Source organism: Crinia signifera, chromosome 2 (genome assembly GCF_055691185.1).
Source record: "Crinia signifera chromosome 2, ASM5569118v1, whole genome shotgun sequence".
In the NCBI taxonomy this organism is placed as follows: Eukaryota; Metazoa; Chordata; class Amphibia; order Anura; family Myobatrachidae; genus Crinia; species Crinia signifera.
Window position 1 is genome coordinate 110,324,855 of NC_139218.1, and position 24,114 is coordinate 110,348,968.

Below are 24,114 nucleotides of genomic sequence, written 5' to 3' on the forward strand. Positions count from 1 at the left end.
AATATTTATGAGATGGAACAGGAATGAGAGGTATGTTGGCATATAAGGTATAGCACATATCAACATTTTGGTTCCACAACTGTTCGTAATAAAATATGTCTATTATATAGTTAAACAATGAACATCTAGTCTATACTGTCACAATATTCTAACCTACTATCAATAGAGAAGAATTATTATCAACATAAAGGACGAGACAAGAAGGGGGTCGGTAGGTTGGGGGGAGGAGGGGGGGCACATGTTGAGCTAATCACTGAAGAACAGTTGTAGACATTTAGATTGACTTTGTTTAGTTTGGGGGACTTGTTATAAATTAATAATCATCATCTGCAAGTGGGTTCTATGAGGGTTCAATTAACTGATTGAGATCTCTTTCAAGGAGGATTCAGGTGCGAGCCAGTATCTCAACTGCATATCTTGTTGCTGAGGTTGCGAGCAGAGAAGAAACATATCAATTCTGATGGGAGTGTCCAGTTTCGGGGGGACATCCTTGGTGTATTGTGAGAGTAGCATATGAGGTGCAATGTTTTGTTTGGAGGATACGTGTAATAGTGTCTTAGGCTATGTTGGATTATTGACTGATCTATTGTGTTTGATAAAGGTGTGGTATCTGCCCAAACATGATAGACATAGGTACGTGTGATCTGGGTCGTTATGGTTAGGCATTTTGTAATTGGGAGAGTATTTGGGTTTGTATAAGTGGATCTAATGTTTGAATAAGGGGATTCCATTTGTGTAGGAATTTATCAGGGGGATTGTCAGGATTTAGCAGTGTGGCTTTTTTGTCAAAAAACATTATTTGTTGTAATTTGAAGGACAGTTCAGTAATCGTAGGAGCGAATTTTCTCGTCCAGTGAATTAAAATGAGCTTTTTGGAAATTGTCAAGATTAATGGGATAAGGGTTGGGACTGATTTGCCATTAAGTGGGGCGTACCAGTTCTTAAAGTTAAGACATATGCATGCTAGGGGGTCTGGTGTTAGAGTAGTAGAAAATAGGTGTTTTATGTAGTTTAGAACCTTTCGCCAAAATCTCAGTATTTTGCGGCATGACCAGAAGCAGTGAAAGAATTTGGCGTTTGACATAGAGCATTTGCAGCATTTCCCCGACTCGTCTGGAATCATGTGTTTTCTTTGGGCAGGGGCAATATATATTCTATGAATTGATTTGAAGTGGACTTCCTGAAGGTACGAGGATTGCAAGAGTTTCATGGTCTTCGAGAAGGTCTGGAATAGCATGGTGGGATTCACTATTTCTGGGATATCTTTTCCCCAAGATATGACTAAGGGTTGTAAAATCGTGTCAGGTGTTGAATTCAAGAGGATTTCATATAGAATGTTGGATTTAAACACATTAGATTGGACTGCAGCAAAGACGGGTGCCAAGGGATCGGGGTGTGTTGTGTTTATTATATGGGGGAGGAGCGGGGAAATATAATGTCTTACTTGTAGGAACATGTAAAAGTTTCCGTTTGGGAGTTTATATGTTGATTTAAGTGAATCGAAAGAGAATATTAGACCACCTGGGTCAAAGAGTTTTGTGGCCAGATCTAGGCCTTTGCGTTTCCACACCTGAAATGTGGAGTTGGTCAAAGAGGGGGGAAAGCCTGGGTTACCCCATATTGGCAAGAATTGGGAATGAGAGTGATTCCTATCAAGTTTTTTATTCATATTGATCCAGGTGTCATACGTGGCGCGAAATAAAACATGGTTGATAGCAATCGGTGGAAGTAGCTTGGTGGGTGTATGTAATAATGCACTCACGGAGTATGGAGCGAAGATTTCGTTTTCTAAAGTAATATCTGTATATGTGGATGTATTTAGAAGCCAATTGGCAATATACCTAAAGTGTGTAGTCCAGGAATAGTATTGAAAGTTTGGCAACCTAAGCCCACCACCAACCTTGGGGTTCTGTAATTTTTTAATTGACATTCTAGGTCTTTTCCCGCTCCATAGGAATTTTGACATGAGATTAGAAATTAGTTTGGTACTTGTTTCCTAGCACGGCCACACCGATTTACATCGGGGTGGTCGTGTCGGAAAAATCGGGTCGATCGCATCGCATGCGATTTGGTCGCATGCGATGCGATCGACCGATTTTCGACCCGATTTTTTTATTGAATGAAATGTAAAATATTCGCAACCCCCCCAAATTTCACGGCGTACACCCCACCCCACGATAGACGCCATCCCGAAGCGTGGAGTTGAGAATAGAATAGTGTGGCGAGCGCAGCGAGCCACCGAGCCCGAAGCGTGGCGAGCGCAGCGAGCCCCGCGAGGGGACGCGTATACCTGTGAAGTTATACGCGGCCCCTCGCGGGGCTCGCTGCGCTCGCCACGCTTCGGGCTCGGTGGCTCGCTGCGCTCGCCACACTATTCTATTCTCAACTCCACGCCGACGTGGATAGTAGGGGAATGAAAAGGTCGGAGGACGCGCACCGCCGACCCTCGTGGGCTCGCTGCGCTCGCCACGCTTCGGGTTGGCGTCTATCGTGGGGTGACGACGGGGACATCTATAATGTGAAATGGGTCATATTGGCCCATTTCACATTTTTCACATTTTTTCACGATTTCAATGTTAAAAAATATTTTAACATTGAAGCCTATGGAAAAATCGGGGGCATCGCGTCGGGACCTATGTTAATGGTCTTGACCGACGCAATGCCCCCGATATTTTACCTTTCCCGACACGATTTCAATGTTAAAATATTTTTTAACATTGAAGCCTATGGAAATATCGGGGGCATCGCGTCGGTCGCGTCGGGACCAATGTTAATGGTCCCGACCGACGCGATGCCCCCGATATTGTGTCCTAGCCGGCAAAATGGACCTGATTTCAAAGGAAATCGGGTCCATCGTATGGATCGTCTACCTTAACTTAAAGGTACACGATCCATAAGATTGTGGCCGTGCTAGGAAACAAGTACCATTAGTTTTATATCAGACGGATTTATATTGCAAGGTAACATTTGTAAGCAAAAGTATATTTTAGGGAAAATTATATTTTTCAGTATGGCTGATCTTCCAAGGAGAGAAAGAGGGAGCTTGGACCAGCATTCTAGTTGTAGTTTGATTTTATTTAGAAGAGGAGAAAAGTTAGCCTTGTATAAGTTGTGGGGGTTGCGGGTGATCGTAACTCCTAGATATTTGATTTGGTGACTTTGGGTTTTGAATTGGGTTATTGTCTGATGCGTTAATAATGAAGGGCCTACGGGGGAAATGGGTAGGATTTCTGATTTAGTAACATTCATTTTATAGCCTGACGTAGGGCCAAAAGAATTTATGATTTCCATGATTGCGGGGATTGAAGTTAAAGGATTGGATATAAATAGTATCATGTCGTCTGCGAACAGTGATAATTTGAGTTCCAATGTGGAGATTTTAATGCCTGTATATATATGGGATTCTTTTAGAGCTAGTGTGAGGGGTTCAATTGCAATGGCAAACAGGAGGGGGGAGAGTGGGCATCCCTGCCTGGTTCCTCTTTGTATTTGAAAAGGGGGGGGAAAGAAAGCCGTTGCATGCAATTTGTGAAGTAGGAGAATTTTATAGGGTCTTTATAAATGAGATATATTTTGGAGGTAGACCAAATTTATTTATTGTGGTAAACAAGTGGGGCCAGAGGACTAGATCGAAAGCTTTTTCGGCGTCGAGGGCTAAAATTAGGTTCTCTTGATCTTTAGTGAGGGGAGAGGATGAGTGTTGTATAATTGCTAGAATTCTGCGGATATTACAGGTAGAGTGTCTGCCTTTTATGAATCCAGTCTGATCTGGGCTTATTATGTTAGGTAGTATTGGGTTGAGGCGATCTGCTAGGATTTTCATAAGGAGCTTATAATCACAGTTCAGGAGGGAAATAGGCCTGTATGAGCCAGGCTGAGACAAGTCTCTTCCTGGTTTCGGAAGGACTTTAATTATTGCTGTATTAAAATGTGGCGGAATGAGGTTGTTTTGTAGAATATGGTTAAAAACTGATACCAGTATGGGTGCCACCCTCACCGGGTACATTTTATAGAAATCCCCTGAGAAGCCGTCAGGTCCGGGCGCTTTTGCTGGCTTCAACATTTTAATAGCAGCAATAGTCTCGTCCAGTGTTACAGGGGGTATTAGTGCTTGCCCCTGTGCCTCGGAGATCTGTGGGTATTTCAAGTTATCCCATAAGGATTGAAGTGAGTGGGAAGTATGTAATGGGGAGAGAGGGTCAGGGGGGGTACTTGTATACTGGGGGTGGAGTATATTGATTTGTAAAATTCTGCCATGACTTGGGTAATTTGGGCGTTCAAGTTTGTTAATGAACCATCAGGGAGTATCAAGGGGTTGACATTCATGGGCGGTCTCGAGGAATGGAGGATATTAGAAAGAAGTTTGCCAGTTTTATTGCCAAATCTATGGTATTTATAATAAGAGTTGAATTGAAGTTTATCGGTCATTGAATGGAGAAGATTATCAAGGAGATTTTTTGCTGTTATATACTTAGTCTTATTTAGTGATGAGGGGTCTTGAATATATATAGAGTATGCATTTGTTAGAGATTCTTGTAATGCAAGATAATTAGAAGATTGTTTCTTCCTTTGGGTGGATTCGTATGATAGTATAGAGCCCCTTAAGACCGCCTTTGCTGACATCCAATATAGTGGGGGGTTTGAAGCCAGGAATTGCTTATTGTGTGTATGATACTCATTCCATCTTTCATTCAGAAAACCATGAAACTCTGGGGAGTTAGCTAGATGTGTTGGGAATCTCCAGCTTTTATATGTAGAGATTTCTTTAGTTATTTGTATTGTGATATGGATAAGGGCATGGTCTGAGATTAAAATGGGTTCAATTTCGGAGGATTTAACTTGGTGGAAAATGCTTTTTGAGATACATATGTAGTCTATTCTTGATAGACTGTGATATGCCGAGGATAAGCACGTATACTCCCTTTGAGTCGGGTGTAGGGTTCTCCAGGAGTCTAATAGCTGAAGGGATTTTAGTATGAACGGGATTCCATAGGTGGGGATTTGTCTAGGTTTTTTGACAGTGGAGGATCGGTCTAGAGTTGGATGGGATATTATATTAAAGTCTCCCAAGTGAATTATGGGGGACGACATAAATGGGATTAGGAGCCTAACTATGTTTTTAAAGAAGTATTTCGAAAAGACATTGGGGGCGTAGATGGAACAAACAGCATATGTATTATTGTATATTTTAAGGGAAGTTATGAGGTATCTGCCTTCTGGATCTGCTTGAGAGTCGATTACTTAAATTGGTAGTGTTTTGGAGGCTAACAGTACTATGCCTCTCGATTTGGAGTTAAAGGGGGCTGACATAATTAATTTCCATTTAAGCATCTGTAATTTTTTTATTTCAGGAGCTAATAGATGTGTTTCTTGTAATGTTACGATGTCTATGTGTTGTTTTTGTAAATATAGAAGTGTTTTACGGCGTTTTGCCGGAGAGTGAATACCTCCGACGTTCAGTGATCCGAATTTTATCTCAGGGTCATGGGTGTCCAGGTGTTGATTGAAGTCATGCGATCTTGTTTCTTCATGTATTTCTTCCATCTTCAGATGACTACAGGGAGAGAGGAGGTTGGGAAAGCAGGGGAAGGGAGACAAACAGAGACAAGACATGGGGGACATAACACATAATAACAGGCGTATGACTAGCATACTAAACATTGAATCTTTGAAGACTTGGCTTCCGCAAACATGCAAAAAAATATTCAACATAGTAAGTAACTGGCTAGACCAGTTTTGATAACTAAACTTATTCCAAAGGATGAAGAAGGAGAGTCCGGACCCAATAAATGATCAACGAGTCCGCCCCTTAACAGGGTATAGTAAGTGATTGGAGCCTAAGTGCCAAACAGTTCTATGAGGAAAGGAGTGCAGTGACATGAAATTATTCTTTGGTAAGTATTGTAACTTGTGGGTATATGTTGCCATCAGTGCCGAGATGGGCAAGAAAGATTGAAAGAGAAAAAAAAAATATATATATAATAATAATAAAAAAAAAAAAAATATCTACAGATAAAAAAGTATTAAGAGAAATATATATATACATATATATAAAAAAAACAAAAAAGAAAGAAGGTAGAAAAATATATAAGCAGGTGAAAAAAGAGAGAGAAAAATATATATATATATATATATATATATATATATATATATATATCTTCCTCCTTTCCCCTTCTTTCCCTCCTCATATAAAGTACATGTGAGGGAGGAATATATGGAAGAGGAGTGTTTCAGGAGCTGTCCTTATTCAACTCAAGGTGACAACATATTCCTTCTACTATGATGTCAAGAGTGGCATTTTGGTCAGGTTTGGCCATGATGTGTCATTTTAGGTGGGAGGGAAGCAATGCGCTTGGGGCATGAGGGTAGAAAAGGTTGAGACATTCAAGTGGGTATGTCCGTGATGTCAGCAGACTGGGCATTTTGCTGTTCTTCTAGGTATGTTTGTGCGTCTTCAGGGCATGTAAAATCAAGGTGGCTGTCGGCAGTGAATATACGGAGCTTAGCCGGATACATGAGTGCAAATTTCTTTTTATCATTTACCAATCTAGTGCAGATAGGGGAGAATGCTTTGCGTGACCTTGACAACTCTACAGAATAATCCTGGAAGATTCGTAGGCGTTTTCCCTTCCAAGATAGGTTTTGGATTTTCCTTGAAGCTTTCCAGAATGCTATTTTGTGTAGATAGTTTAAGCACCTGAACAAAACAGCTCTGGGGCGATTATCGGATGGCTTGGGAGGCGGTCCTACCCTGTGCACCCTTTCAACAATTAAGTCCTTGCATTCTTCTTGAATGCCGAGTAGGGTTGGAAGTGAAATAGTAACAAAGGTGGTTAAGGCTGGGCCTTTCACGGTCTCTGGCAGGCCCACGACTCGTATGTTATTACGACGTGACCGATTTTCTGCGTCATCAATTTTATTCCACATCTGAAAGTTTTCTTTTTGCAACTTTATGATTTCACGCTGTGCCAGATGCATATAGTGAGAAAGTGAGCCTATGCAGTTTTCATTTGTGGTCACTCTATGAGTCAGGTTCTGGAGCTGCTGTGTAATATCATATACCGCTTTAGATAGTAGCGGTGTCATGGTGCTTTTTATTGCTTCCACAATATCCCCATAAGTAGCTGGGGAATCATGGCTTCTGCATACCTGTGGCATGTCTGTAGTTTCGTTTGGAGCAGCAGCCTTTTTAGAAGCAGGAGAGGGAGAGGCATCGTCAGCGCCCGGCGCCATATTGGAGTCAGCACGGCGTTTCTCCTGTCTATGATGTTGCGGCTTTGGAATGGCTCCCGGAGTCAAAGGTTTCTCCATACGGGGTCCGGGAGGGTTTAGCAGGCATGAGGGATGCTTTGAGCGGGGCTGGGCGGGCAGTAAGAGGCAGATTAGCGGGTACGTGGACGGAGCAGCGGTGTCAACATTCTTAATGTTGACATAAAAGTATTGACCCATACCTACCAACTTTTCTCTTCTTCTCTCCAGGGGGGGGGAGAGTAAGAAATCTAATGTCACCAAGACCCGTCCTCATTCCAACCAAATCCTGCCATTTGTCTATAAAGAGGAAGCGATTTGCGTATTTTAGCCCCGCCCCCTCCCCTAAAGAGCCACGGCTGTTGTTATATGACTCTGTGGCCTAGGGGGATGTGGGGGGATCGGGGATCATGTGAGAGACTTGCTCACCTTTCCTGGTGACCAGAAATTGGGTGGCGATACCCTATTAGAAGCCTATGGGCTTCTTTTCGCTGCCTGACGCCTCTGCCGAAAAACCCGCCGACCACCCTCTCCCCCTCCTCTCTTACCTGGTCCAGTAACACCTTCCTCCCCCTAGTGAGGCAACCTGACGTCCTTCCGGCTGCAGGGGAGGAGGAGGAGGCGCCGGGGACAGCTTGCTTAGCTGTTCCCGGTGTGAGGGATGCAGGAGGGGGCAGGGAGGTGACGGAGACCCCCCGCACACCACATTCCAGGTATCGCGGGGGGCCTCCATCACCGCATCGCGATGCCAGCCGCATATGTTAGTACATATGCGGTGGCATCGCGGCAGGGGGGCCGCGAAGGGCGGTGATGTATTTAGTCTGTGGTGCAGCAGTGTTTGCTACTTTGGCTGAGTCATGGTACAGTGGCATCATACAGTACTAAGGGCGAGATGTACTACGCCTTGAAAAGTGATAAAATGGAGAGTGATTAACAGCCAGCCAATCAGCTCCTACCTGTCATTTTTTAAACACAGCCTGTGACATGGCAGTTAGCAGCTGATTGGCTGGTGGATTATTACTCTCCTTTTTCAGGCTTAGTACATTTGGCCTTATGTCGCATGCATACTGGATGACTTTCAATCCTCTCACAGTACAGGGGTGATCAGTGGTCAGAGCTGTAACTATGAATTGTGGCGGGGATGACACTGCTATGGAGCATGGCTGCCTGGGGGATACAAGGCACAGACGGCAATCCCCTGCGCCCTTTTGATTCTTTTTTAAACAGTGCTGCACAGGTCCGGTGTTGACCTGGGAGGGAGGAGCTTGTTGATGGGGGGGGGAAATGGAGCCCCTGGGGGCTGCATGAGGCTGCATGAATGGTCACAGGATACATGATCTCTGCCTTATGTATGTATATCCCTTGATAAAGTCAGAAGGACGAAACGCGTTGGGACACTTTGAGCCCTCCTGCCTCATCTACAAAGATAAGCTACTCTATTTATTTGCACCTTAAATTTGTTTTTAGAATAATTGGTTTTAGAATAGAATTTTTTAAATTAATTAATGTCTGTTTTTAAAAAAAAACTTTTTTCAACCCATTTTTTTCAACTTTGTCCAAATAAATGTCGCCGCATCTTCATCCATTGAACACACATATATATATATATATATATATATATATATATATATATATACTCTTAATTGTTACAAATAGTAATTTATGGGATCTCTAACTTTAATTTTGTCCTATGCATGTGAAGAGTGAAAAAAAAATGGTTCTTTTCAAAAGGCCTTTTCTACCGGTACAGAGCGATTCCTTTTGTTACCAGCAGCAAGGTCATAATCCTTTTCCTGTAATTGATTCTATCTCTCTGCATGTGAGTACTCTGCATTGTGTTTCTGCTGTAGTGGTAAAATGAAATGCGCTTCCATTTACCTTTCTAGCAGAAAAGTAATACAGCTGGGATTGTATGAATAACTGAATTAGTTTCTAGACCTGTGGCGATATTTCTCTAGTAGTAGACTAGTAAAGATCTGTCATACTGTTCTTATGACCTTTTAAAACAAAAATGTATAAGCGATGACTGTACAATCACAAAGACTCTATGGGACATGAGCCCAGGAAAATTCCATCTAGGAAATATATTAAACGTCAACTGGAGTATAAAACTGCCCATTTATGGCATTATGGACACGTATTGTGCTTGCACACAAATGACTGAACTCTGACACTAACATCAGCATGGGCAGAGGGTCTCTAAGAATGATAATTTTTTCATTTATTTAACTGTTTATTGGGTTTCTCATCCATCAAGACTTGTCCATTTAAAAAAAAAAAAAATATATATATATATATATATATATATATATATATATATATATATATATATATATATATATATATATATATATATATATATAAAGACAAAAATCCCCAAAATTGCGCTATTATTATGCAATATATGGTTGCTGTTGACACTCTATCCCCTACTAGTAGAGATAGACAAAAAACAGATACAACAACAATAGTGTCTTCAGCGCCCTAGATAGGTAATGTCCAACCAATATTACAATAAAATTTCAATAAAATATTGACAAAGACAATAGAAGTGGTTCTTTTTTATGTAAGAAACTTTTCTTTTATTTTCAGTACATCTGACCAACACCCAACGCGTTTCGTCTCGTTAGAGACTTCATCAGGGGTACATGATCTTAGAATAAACAAGGTTTAATATACCCTTCTAGGTCATAAGGTAAAGGTGACACGAAAGAAGCGTGATTGGGGTCCAATTTTTGGTACCACCGGAAACAATTTTTGAACCTTCTTATAATTATAAGCTGTTAAATAATCAGATGTCTTTGACAATATACTTAAAAGTTCAAATGATGAACCTAATTGAGGCAATTTCTACACTTGTCCCAATGTGTCCAACAGAATAAGATATTTTTCTTTCCTGTGTCAGAGAAAGGTGTGTGCTCATTGGGATCCAAATTGCAAGTCACTTGCAATTTGGATCCCAATGAGCACACACCTTCCTCTGACACAGGAAAGAAAAAGATCTTATTCTGTTGGACACATTGGGACAAGTGTAGAAATTGCCTCAATTAGGTTCATCATTTGAACTTTTAAGTATATTGTCAAAGACATCTGATTATTTAACAGCTTATAATTATAAGAAGGTTCAAAAATTGTTTCCGGTGGTACCAAAAATTGGACCCCAATCACGCTTCTTTCGTGTCACCTTTACCTTATGACCTAGAAGGGTATATTAAACCTTGTTTATTCTAAGATCATGTACCCCTGATGAAGTCTCTAACGAGACGAAACGCGTTGGGTGTTGGTCAGATGTACTGAAAATAAAAGAAAAGTTTCTTACATAAAAAAGAACCACTTCTATTGTCTTTGTCAATATTTTATTGAAATTTTATTGTAATATTGGTTGGACATTACCTATCTAGGGCGCTGAAGACACTATTGTTGTTATATATATATATATAAATATATATATATATATATTGTTTTTTGATTTTGTGTTTTTATTTTAATCTTTTCTACCGTTCTTCCCAGAATTACACCTAGATTCTTTGTACAACCATTGGCCTATCTTTAATGGGTGCAGAGTGACCCACACTGCACACCTAACACCCATATTTATTTAATACTAAACAACACAGCTGGAGGGCTATTGATACAGTGTTCTCCGAAATGAAGAGGACACCTCTTTTCAGATTCTCTGTTCTCTTCATAGTGTCTAGACTTGGATAGTTTCTCTATTTAGGCAGTGGGTGCTTGCATGATGAAGCAGGGATTGATTTGGGAAACTCCTGAATGCATTTAAAAAAAAAATATATATATATATATATATATATATAGCAAGATAGATAGAGAGCGCCACAGGCTTTCACCACCTAATGTGTAATAAACAGATAGTTCAAGTATAAAACATATAGACATTTCTGAAATTTAACAAATTTTATTAAAAAATTTTAAAATAGTGTGGTATCTTAATTCTTTTGAAGACGATGACAACCCAACGCGTTTCGTCTTTAGAAAGACTTCATCAGGTTTTTTTTAAGATAAACACAAAAAGAATAAATGAAGATAGATCTAATTTTTCAAACCAAATGGTAAATGTTGATTTTATGGAAGAAATCACAATCTTTAGTTGGTAGAAAAAATGAGTTTGGAGGTTACTGATCCATACATGATGAGACAATTGTTAGTCCCATATTCGACCCCTTCTAGGTATAAAGAGTCTTAAAGAAGATGTAAGTCGGCAATTGCCGTATGACAAGGGTATGATTCGAAAAAATTATACTTCTGGGCGGTCTATATAAACGTCCCTAGGGGTCAAACGAATACCTCAATATCTTCCAGATGATAACAATAATAATACGGCAGGATGGTAAATGTGGAACTGTGTTCACACTTGAAAACAGCTTCTGTGGATACACTAAAAAGTGGCTCTTCAAAATCGGGATCTGCAATATAATTTTGTGTTTTTATTTTAATCTTTTCTACCGTTCTTCCCAGAATTACACCTAGATTCTTAGTACAACCATTGGCCTATCTTTAATGGGTGCAGAGTGACCCACACTGCACACCTAACACCCATATTTAATACTAAACAACACAGCTGGAGGGCTATTGATACAGTGTTCTCCGAAATGAAGAGGACACCTCTTTTCAGATTCTCTGTTCTCTTCATAGTGTCTAGACTTGGATAGTTTCTCTATTTAGGCAGTGGGTGCTTGCATGATGAAGCAGGGATTGATTTGGGAAACTCCTGAATGCATTGCAGAACACATAAACACACCCACACACAGAAGCATATTTAATAGTTATTGGGTTTTAGACCTAATAATTAAATTTTCTTACTGCTACTATTCAATAAGATATTAACATTCTCATTCAGGGGGCCAGAGGTATCAAGCTTCAAAATGTGATAAAGTGGACAGTGATAAACAACCAGCCAATCAGCTCCTATCTTGTTATTTTCCAAACCCAGCCTGTAGCATGACCGGTAGGAGCTGATTGACTGGCTGTATATCACTATCCATTTTATCACTTTTTGAAGGTTGTTACATCTGGCCCAGAGACGGGCTATGAAAGAAACCTATCCCGGCAATAAGGAAAAGAGCAGCACCCCTGAGGGGTGATGCTGGTAGCGCTTGACTGGTGTTTCACTAAACTGCTGCTAGAAATAGGGATAGTCGATCCCTATCAGGGGTAAACAAAGAAGAAAATATGGTAAGCAGCACTCATTTAAAATACTGAGACCAATTGGACTGGTTTCACAATAAAATACACAATTTATTACATGCAATGTGACAAAAAAATTGTTTCTTAAATTGCATAGCCATTTAAATATTGTTCATTTTATTTTGTCACAGTCAACCAGAATCACCCCCTTAGATCCTTTTCTTTTTTCAATCAATACTACATTTCTTGGCAAACTAAGCTCTTTTGTATTTCAGTGTCATCTGTATGCATATGATACTCAAACCTAAATATTGTCCCCAGATTGTATTTGTATTGGTCTGTGTCAATTCATCTTAGATGTCATCTCACCACATGAAACTTAATATTTCTAAAACAAAATGAATTATATTTCCATAGGCCAGTAATAGTTACCAACCGAATATCTCTATCACTATTGAGAACTCAACAATCAATACTACCGCACAAGCTTGTTGCTTAGGTATCTTCCTGTGAACTGTTCTTTGTTCCTCAAACTCAAAGTCTCTAAGTCATGTTACATGCACCGTATACAAAATACAACCTTATCTTACAGAAGATCACCTTTATTCTGTGCAAACTAGATATGGCAGCTGTGCTCTTCCTCTGGCTGTATAGTTCCTTTTGGCTCCTCCTCACCTTCCTGATGTGCATAAGGTGGAACTGGGGACAGGTGGAGTTAACTGGGATACGAGGAGGGGTGCACTGATGGATGATAGAAAGGTTGTTTTAGAGGAGTGACCATAAACCATCATTGGATAAGAGAAGGAGGGGTGCAATGCTGAATAATAATTATTAAAGCAAAGGCTGGTATCGTGTAATATTAGCAATGGAGAAAAACCAGAAACAGGAGGAGGCAGGAGCAAGGTCGGAGGTGTAGACTCGGGATCCGGTCAGGAGGGAAATGGAGCCGGGGACAGACCGGACCACAAAAGGATGGCAGGTATATACAATGTGAGCGGTGCTGGGGCCAGTAGGAAACGTGAACTGAGTAAAGAGAATCCAGGGACAGAAGGAGAAGTAGTGCTGAGTTGTAGGGGGTGAAGAGGAGCTGGGGACAATAAGAAGCGTGAGATCTGAGCTGGGTATTAGAGGCAATAAGAGGATCACTGAGTTGAAGCATGCCACGGTGGCATTACCAACTGGCAGCAGGCTCCGGACCATTAAGTAACAGGCTGATGCTGAATTAATGAGCAGTGAAGGAGAGTGGTACACAGAGGGGGCAGAGCCACGCACCTATACTATTCCTATTATTCATGACTGGGCACTGCCTCTGGGAATGCTGGAGCTCTGTAGGGACCATCAGGCAGCACAAATAGCTAATATTGGGACCGGCCTTGGGGCATATGTCACCCTTCCCTCTACCCCAGCCCACCACAGACTTTGGCCAGGAATGGCAAGCAGAAGAACAGTGAATTCCGCAAGTCCCAGTAACAGCCCTTTTCAGCAGTCTGCTAGTCCACTGCAAGCCATTGCCCCTTACTAACCGCCACTCAACTTATTTTGGCACCTCTATCATGCTTGGGGGGGGGGGGGAGAGTTGCCACCTTGCTCCCCCCACCAATCCGACAACAGCATTTACCTCCTGACTGTAACAGTCCACACATATCCTCACATATTTTCTCTTTCTTCACTTTCACGTCCCCCTGAACCCCGGCCTACATTTCCGTGTGGCCATATCATACAGCACACGAAGAACATCTGCGATCTGGTGGACCATTATGCAATAGATAGCACACATATCCTTTCGTATAAATTACTATTTCCTTTTACTATTTTTTGCGAGCAGGACCTTCTTACCTCTATGACTTTCTGTTATTACCCAGTTTAGTTTAATCACTGTTGATTCCAATTGTAAAGCACAATGGAATTTGTTGTGGATGGATTTTTCTACAACAGCAGTAAAGGCCCCCTTAAGGTGCCCATACACGTTACAATTATTGTATACAATATTGTATACAATATCGCATCTCATCCGATCTCGGTTTTGCGATGACATCAGATGAGATGAGATCTAGTACAAAAAGTATGTGCTGCACATACTTTTTGTACTAGATCTCATCTCATCTGATGTCATCGCAAAACCGAGATCGGATGAGACTCGATATTGTATACAATAATTGTAACGTGTATGGGCACCTTAAGGGGCCCTTTAGGAGGGGTGTAACCATGATGCTTTGGTATAACAAATGAATACAACTGACAGTAATATACACAAGATACTGTAACAGTGCAATGGTGGTATCACAAACAACATAAGCTGGTGTAGCAAAAAGCATTAGCTTAGAACTAATAACAATGCAATGTAAATAGAGGAACATGCAATTGTCCAGTATAGCAATAGCACAAATACAGTGTGTCTATACACGAGTTAACACTTTGCACATTTAGAAAGCAATTATATACTGTAAAAGTGTGTTAGCAGCAGTACAAATAGAAAAGTATACTGCATAAGAGAGGGCATAGTGGTATTAACAGTAATGCAGTGCCACAAGAAATAAGAGAGACAGAGCATCTTGCCAGTATGTCAGCATCATGCCATCAGTAATGGCAGATGAAGTTGTGAGATTTATCAAAGCTTGGAGAAAAGTATAGAGTAGATCTAGGAGCTGATTGGTTAGTACTTTATCTCCCTTTCTCTCCCCAAGCTTTGATAAATATTCCAATTTTTAGGGGTAAATTTAGTAAGATGGGAGTTCTATTGAAGATGGGATGTTGCTCATAGCAACCAATCAGATTTGATCTATTGTCTTCTAAAAGGTGCTAAAAAAAGAAGTAGAATCTGATTGGTTGCTATGGGCAATATCACATCTTCAATAGAATACCCCTTATAGGGGTTATTAAATCAGTGACGATATTTCCGAAAGTTGTAAATACCGGCACTTTTCACCAATAATAGTTTGAATTTACATTCAACCTATTTAATATATTCGACAATCGGAAATTCTCTGATGGTCAGACAGCGGCGGATGATTGAAAACAGCTGCAAATATGATAATTTCTCTAAATTATCTTATTTGCGCCCATTTCCCCAGATCCGCAGCCGCATTGAATAGGTGTTTGCTGATATGTCCACCTGTTGGAAATATTGGCACACATTGGCCTTTGTTCTTATTTCGTTCACAAGCAGCGCTGCGTTCGGACAGGGGCCGGTCTTTTTGTAGTGCACATGCGCATTTCTGCTGTGCACACACTCAGGACAGCGGGCGCGGGACGGAGAGGGGTGTCGGGCAGCCCCATTAGCATATGGGAACGCTCAGCATTTCATGGGTGCTCCCATCAGAACGCTGGGCATTCTCATGGTAATGAGGCCATGATGCAGGTGTGGGGGGCAGGCAGCTGACATCACCGGATGTCAGCTGCCGCCCATTTCCTTCCCAGCGTGCACGCGTATGTGAGTGACTTGAAAGTCTCTTTTATATACATGCACCTTCCACATCTTTTGATGGTCAGCGACCAACGTAAGATGTGGGAGGTTCCCCCTGCCCTGCAAATGGATGTTACTGTGAGTCGCCCTTTTGAATGGGTGGTGCCAGCCAACTATTCGCAAGGCGGCGTTTGGTGGACTCGCAAGGCTGAGAATTTGCAGCTTTGCGAATCAACCCGAATAACCCCCATTGAATAGGCGCCATAATCTGTTATATTATACAGATTTTTGAGCAAATGTTCTCTTCACAAATGACTAGGAAATCCAGCATCTTTATCCCAGCATTTGTAATTCCTGTCCCTAATTTTCCACTGCACTGTTTTGATGAAGGGATAATTCTTGATATAAACGTGTTTGGACATTAGTAAGCTGAATCTCCTCAGGTGACATTACTTTGCTGTACTGACAGATGGGCAACGATACACAGAGGACTTGAGCCAATCTGACGATGTCCACTGAGCGAAATGAGAACAGAGCCAAGTGCATGTGAAGTGACACGTATGGAACGTTGTTCTGTTAGTGATTGTTATTGCAGCAGTCACCATTGTAATGTGCCTGGAAAGATTCAATGTTATCTATTGTTGTGCCCCAGATGTTTACTAGGGGAACAGAAGCAGCACTGTGGCACATTACATATAAATGACAGTGATAATAATAAAGACGTCATCAGCAGAGTTTACAGTTCTATAAGCCTCCTCTTTGTCCCAAAATGTGTATGTGAGATATTTGTTTGTTCTGAATAAAAGGATCAGGCATGGGGTAAGAAGGGAATTCATTTCAGACACATCAGTCCTCAAATCTTATCTGCCATAAGAGCTGTGGTTCTAATTCAGAGATGGATGTTAACCCTATGGTTATTCACTACTCTAATGTTTTGAGAACTGGCAGGTAGTGTAGCCAGATGGAGTCCATGAGACCCAACTGGCTTCAATGTGACTGGGAGTGACTTCCTATTGGAAGTCAGACATGCCAGTCACCCAAGGCAGTCCCACTGGGAGGTGTTTACTCCCTCCAGGACATCGCTTTTGTCTTCTATGGGCTGCAGCTGAAGCAGCCCAAAGAGGCTGGGGTTATGCGCATGCGCAGTACTGAGGACTGTGCCTGTACTAGTCATCTGCATTGTACAGGCACCGGGACCATGGCGAGGGGGTTGTGCCGGCTTTGCAAACAGCAGCAGCCACCCTCCTACAATGAGGTAGGAGCAGTCACTGATACCTATACCTAATAACATTCGGCCTATTGATCCTAGGACCCCTGGTTCCAGAAAAGGTACCAAAAGAGGCATCATCCCCCGGTCATCACTATCAGGGCATGGTCAGTGCTGTGTTAAGCTGCTGGCTATGCCCCCTGTCCCTCTGTCTCCATGAATAGCAGACAGCGTTTATCCACCACTGCTCTGCTAAGTGCAGTAGAGCAGTAACAGGAGGACAACCAAATGTAACAGGAGGACTCCCAACTGCCCCCACTACTACCACCACCACAGGACATTGCTGCCTGTGGGTGGGACAGCGGGATAGTTGCAGAAAAACTAGACTGTCACTCGAAAATTGTGACAGTTGGGAGGTATGGCGTATCCGCCCCATTTTCTGGGCATGCTGAAGCCAGTAGCTACATCCCTGGACACAGCTTAAATGGCTTTAACAACATGAATTCCCCAATCATACACATATCTACTCAGATGACCGATATTCATGCAGACGATGCATGAATGCTGGTGCATTTCGATCCGATTATGCCTTCCTTCTGCAGAAATGAGCACAGATAAAACATGAAAACATGCACATGAAAAACACTAAAATATGTGAGTCAGAAGTAGTACAAGTGGTTCGTGCCTTTTTCATCATTTACAATAAAAGGTTAGTACTGCTCCTCACCTCTATGATTGCGCCCAATGGAGCAATTCAAGAGTTATTGCATTCGGGCACTCCCAGCTGGTGGTGCTGACATTACTGTTATGTTGCTGCTGGTAACTATTACAATATAATAGGGCTGAAAGCATTTGTGCTGACTTGTTTCACTGATACAAATTTTGTTTAAACTCAATCGCTGCAGATAAAATGATTGCTGTTTGGCAACCCTATTAGCGAAATTGTTTTTGTACTTTATATAGATGGATATGCTTAATGTAATTAGTGATGGAGTCCTTTCTAATAATCCTGCCTTTGTTTACCTGGTCCTGAGTATTCCCATACTGACCATCTCTTGGCTCAGCCACATTTTTACAAAAGCAATTGATTCTCGGGTACTTGGTAAATGAAGAGAGACAGCAGACGGTCAGACCTGTTCCAGCGGAACATAATAGCAGACTCTTAGCTACTATTGCACTTATTGTACTAAGCTAAAACCACAGCCTTGTAAATAAAATAAGACAAGGTACTTGTTTCCTAGCACGGCGCCCACTATGCCATTTGCGTAGTGGGCTATTCAGGGTAGTGAAATTGCATCACATGCCATTATTGTATGGCATGCGATGCGATTTTTTTTTTAGCATCCTATCTTTTTAACGGGTCGCATGCAATTTGGTTTAACGAAACCCCCCCCCCCCCCACTATCCATGCCACCCCGAAGCGTGGCGAGTGGCGGCGGAACAGGTCCTCCGGTTTTTCATTACCCCACTATCCACATTGGCGTGGAGCTGCGCTTACCACGCTTTGGGCTCGGTGGCTCGCTGCGCTCGCCACACTATATAAAATATACTCCACGCCGACGTGGATAGTGGGGTAATGAAAAAGTCGGAGGATGTATTCCGCTGTGCTCGCCACGGGTGGCGTGGATAATGGGGGGGTTCGTTAAACCTATTTTTGGGACATACAATCATATTATTGTATACCTCATGTCATGGCATCGCACACCCTATAAAATCGCATGTGATCGCATGCGATTTTGCGGGACATGCGATGCGATATACTGGGGTACAATGGCCAAAGAAAAAAAGACATTTAAAAATTAAAAATCACATCACAAGCGATTCGATGCGATTTCCTTACGGTGCCGTACGTAGAAAATCTGGGTGCCGTGCTAGGAAACAAGTACCTAAGACAATTACAATTACTACTATATACTTCTTTTTTTTTTGTCTTCCCATGATGTCTGATTTAGCAGTTGATAACAACATACTACTGTCTTCTTACTTGTTGCTTTACTGATTAGTCTACGCTTTGCATTTCAGCTACAGAAACGTGGTCACAGCCCGGAGAGCAGTTATTGCAATCACAGGATGCTGGGTCCTCTCTTTCATCATCGGTTTGGTACCAATGTTTGGGTGGAACAACATAAACAACCTGAGAAAAGAACACAACTCCAGTTATGGAGAAATAATTATAACTTGCGAGTTTGAAACCGTAATCAGTATGGAATATATGGTCTATTTTAATTTTTTTGTCTGGGTGCTTCCTCCACTTTTCTTGATGCTAGTTATTTACTTGGAAGTATTCAATCTAATTCAAAGACAGCTTAATAAAAAGGTGTCTTCCAGCGCTAAGGACCCACAAAAATACTACGGAAAAGAACTGAAAATTGCCAAGTCCTTGGCTTTGATCTTACTATTATTTGCTTTAAGCTGGCTACCTCTCCACACACTGAATTGCATCACTTTATTCTGTCGGGAGTGCACAACGCCAATGATCATCACTTATATCGCCATTTTCTTGACACACGGAAACTCTGCCATGAACCCTATTGTCTACGCGTTTCGCATTGAGAAATTCCAATGTACATTTTTGTATATCTGGAAGAAATATTTCTGCTGCAAAAGTGGACGGAAACTCAACCGAGCAAATACTTCGAACGTTGAGAGGTCATGTTCAAAAAATGTGCTCTGAAATAAGGGTCCTTTTTTGTATACCATATCATTCCAAATAAACAATAACCACTTTCTGTTCAAATGACCATTATAACAATAAACCGCTGTTTATTGAAATGTATATGTTTGTTTCAGTATTAATGTTGTTTTAAATTGCCATAATTATTCTATGCATTTATATATTTTTTAATATAACTTCAATGCAAATTATGTAAATATATATTCTTTTTATTTTATTATATATTTATATTTGAACAGTCTTGGCTAAATAATAAATGTATAGGCACAAATAAGTAAATAAATATAAGATTTAATAAATTATTATAATAATATTGGCAAAAAATGTTAAATTGGCTCCTAATGTTCAATAATGGCACCACCATGTGGTCATAATGAATATAACATTTTTTGTATTTTTTTTTTTTTATCGAAATTCTGGAATCATTGCACATACAGTAAATGACATTCAGCAAAAATGTTTTAGTCTTATAAACAAGTAAAAAGTGTAGTGTTTTGTTAATCCCTTAAACTCTAAAACCTTTGAGTGCCAAAATCTCTGTGAGACATGTGCAAAATATAGGCAAAAAATGCCAGCGTTGCTCACTTTTGTTATTTGAATTCAAATAAAAATGTGTAAAAAAAGATACTATTTCCTATATAAGGTAAACATTACAGGTTATTATGATGGATAAAAATGTTTGCTTGGCAATTTTCACACAAAATTCACTCAAAGGTTCTTATGCAAGATTAAAAAGGGGCAACAACTGGTGCATGGTTGAGGCAAGTACAGAACTTCTGCATTTCAAGGCGGGTCTCTTCAGCTACTACAAAAAGGAAAGGGGTTTATTTACTAAGCAGCTACTGTACATGTAGAAAAAAAATGTTGCTGTCTCAGAATTCATACTGGACACTTTATTAAACTAATGCACTGGTTATTTGTACAAAAAGCAAAAACTGTTGAAACAAATCATAACCAATCAGATTCTTTGTAGGTTTTCCCCAAATACAGTTTAGACAATGGTCAGTATTCAATGCGGAGGGCGAGCTGTGACAGCGAGCAGTGCTGCCTGCTCGCTGTCACAGCTCGCACGGTCAGTATTCAACTAACCCTCTGCATACGCCGTTTCCCCATCCCTAGCTTTTTGGAGCGAGGGGGAAACGGCATATGTGGCCGCTAAAACATTAGTCACGAGCCTTGCTGTTTGGCGTAATCCTCGCCATCATCTGACAGATTAATAGGGTTAAACTGCGAGGATCACTTGTTTTCGGCCATCCCCGCTATTTAACCGCTTCGCCGGCCGCATTGAATACACCCCAATGAGTGCCAAAGTATTTGTTAATTGTCATGTCATTGTTACTATTATTATCTTTTCTTTGTATGGCGCCACAAGGGTTTTGTAGCGCCTAACAAAGTAAACAAACAAATGAACAAACCAAGAAAACAGCAACTTACTGTACATTACAAGACAATGTAGGAGAAGTATATGAAATATTAGCATTGCTGCATAATTTACTAAAAAAATAAATAAAAAAACTACAACAAATTGTAAAAAGCAATTATTTTATTTTTGGGCTGTGGATTTTGGTGTAATTTGGGGCCATTTAATTTTATTTCACACCAAAATGACATAATTATTGGCCCAATTAAGATAATTAAAAATGTCTAAATGTCCAAATAGCCATTAACAATGGTGTCAATGGGGTTCTGAAGCAAGTCAGACATTTTACCTTAAATAGAGTTTTTTGCTAGTTTTTCACTTGCCTCTGGGAGGCTTGGTGCAGAAAAAGGGTCTGATTCAGAGTTGACCATTTATAGATTAACTGTACCTGCGTCCTGTACGCATCACATATGAACAAGCCTGAATAGCAATAGATGTGCATGGATCATCAAAGTGGGCGGAGCTTGAATGACAGGAAGCCTACGTTTGGGGATGGTAACTGGATGTTTTCTGGGTGTACTGGAAAAAATGGAAGCATGTCCAGGTGTTTTGGAGGAGGGACTGTGACATCAGCTATGACCACCTCCAGCCTGTCTTGGTCACAGATTAAGGGTAGGGTCAGACCTACTGCAAAACCCATTCCAGAGTTCAGGAATTGCATATGAATTTGCGAATGGATAACAATTAGTGGTCCATTCACAATTCTCTCTCAGATTTACACAGGGGTGGGTTTTCCTTCTCTCTGGGCGGTGGCTAGCTACTTTGCAAAATAGTGATCCGGTATGAATCAGGCCCAAATATAGGCAAATATAGGCAAATTGAATCTGAAAAAGAAATGCTAGTTTGGAAATGTATTGCAAATTCACAATGTGAATTTGTTTTGTGCAATGTTAAGATAACAAGCATTTGTGGAAGGGTGGCACACATTTATGTAATGACAGCCATAGAACCTGTCAGACAGGCCAGTTTCCAGTGTTGGGTTGCTGTGGGTAGAAATTAGTTTCCACAGTATTTTAACATTGTGTAGTTACCATTGCCTTACGCCCAGGATCAACATTTGTGCAAAGCCAACACTGATTGTAAAAGCAGATGAGTCACTTTAAGGGAAATTACAGCAGGTTAGTGCTCTAGAACAGAGGAGATTTAGACCTCACAGGGCACTAGGCAAGATATCAGTTTGAGGACTCTTCCCTCAACAATCAATAGCACTATATTCTCGTTCCTGATTTATGCCCATTACATTATTTGTTGTTTTACCTCCTTATATTCTACTTTTTTAACCTTTAAACATTGCAGCATTACAAACATTAAAAAGGAACAAAGTGCAAACGGAATATGCTACACTATATAAGAAACTGTTAATAAATGACAGAAAATGATACTTGGGCATGTATTTCCAACAGATATATACAGATGGTCGATGGTGGGCATTCTGGCGGTCAGAATACCTTTGTATACTGCAATAGTTTCTGAGTACATACTCAGCTCAGTATCTCAGCATGGACCCTCCGATGGTCAGAATACCTACACTGGCATCCCGAAGGAGGAAATCCCAACAGGCATAAGGAAAGTATACTTAACTACTGCTGCCCCCCTAACCCTTCCTACCCCCATCCTGTCCCTAACATCTTTCCCCCCAGCAGCCTGTCTCTAACCCTCCCCACTAATCCCTAACCACGTAACCTGGTACCTAGCCCCCTCGCCACGCAGCCTAACGATACCCCCATTTTGAATTGCCTTAAACCCCCTCCCTGCAGCCTAAACTTCCCCACCGCAGCCTAAACCTTAGTCCCCCCAGTGCCTAAACTTAACCCCCCTTCCCCAGCAAACATACCTTCTGGCAGTCAGAATTCCAGTGCCAGCATCCTAAGTAATGTCACAGTTCCGGCACCAGTCTCTTCAGAATACTGAACACCGGCATCCTGACCACCGGAATGCTGACTTCATCCCTGTTTTCAGATGTTTACAGGTACATTTTGAGACATCTAAACAATCAATGTAATTAGGGTGCATATGTTCTAATTCACCACTATATGGGGGAAATTTACTAAGATGTGTATTCTACTTCACATGTGATGTTGCTATTGCCAACCAATCAGAAGCTACTTCTTATTTATTTAGCAACCTCTAGAAGATAGTAGACAGGATCTGATTGGTTGCCCATAGCAACATCACATGTGAAGTAGAATACACATCTTAGTAAATTTGCTTCATGGAAGCATACTCTGATCTCATCCCAAATGAGCCACACAAAGCAATCCTCTGTCCTATTAAATGCAGGACAAGGCTGACATGGACAAACTGCACATCCACATTTTAATAGTATATCAAATATTTACTATGGCATCAATCTCAATAGTTTCATAATTTTGTACCAATAAGTAATTTCACTACACAATAATAGATGTATGCACATATATACAACAACTGAAAAACAAATGATAGAATTTATATATATATATATTCTCTGCTGAGAAAGGTGGATCAGAAAAAAATGATTAAAATATTCTTTATTTGAACCAAGTATCACTGTATCCAAAGTATTAAATGTTCAAGTTTCTGCATTTAAAACAGATAATTGATTCCAATAGAGCACAGTTTAGCTCAGCACAGTGGCGTAACTACCTACTTTGCGCCCCCACTCCCCTCGGCGCCCCCCCATGCCCATACCTGCCTGGTCGCATCTGCGGTCACGGTCCCGTCTCTCCCAGACCCAGCGCTGACTCCTGCTGCTATAATGAAAAGTGACTCTTAGAAAATGGCTGCCCCCATGCAGAAAACTGTCTGCAGTATGGGGTCAGCCATTTTCTAAGTGTCCGTTTTCATTATAGAAGCAGGAGCCAGCGCTGGGAGAGACGGGACTGTGACGGCACGGCAGGCAGGTACCAGCAGACAGCAGCGGGTAACTATAGCCCCGCAGACCCCCGGCGCCCAAACTTTCTCTGCGCCTCCCCGCCACTGCAGGGGCTGCGGAGCTATAGTTGCGCCACTGGCTCAGCAGTGTAATAGTGTGCTGT

At 41.2% G+C, this 24,114-nt stretch overlaps 1 protein-coding gene across 1 annotated transcript in view; it reads left to right on the forward strand.

Annotated features, from left to right (window-relative positions):
* The window catches only part of ADORA1 (adenosine A1 receptor), an 82,163-nt gene extending 62,384 nt beyond the window's left edge, over positions 1 to 19,779 (forward strand). The window contains exon 3 of the mRNA XM_083172696.1: positions 19,026 to 19,779. Within this exon, the coding sequence (XP_083028822.1) occupies positions 19,026 to 19,677 (652 nt within the window). The 3' untranslated portion in view covers positions 19,678 to 19,779. The remainder of the gene's footprint in view (positions 1 to 19,025) is intronic.
* The last annotated feature ends 4,335 nt before the right edge of the window (positions 19,780 to 24,114 follow it).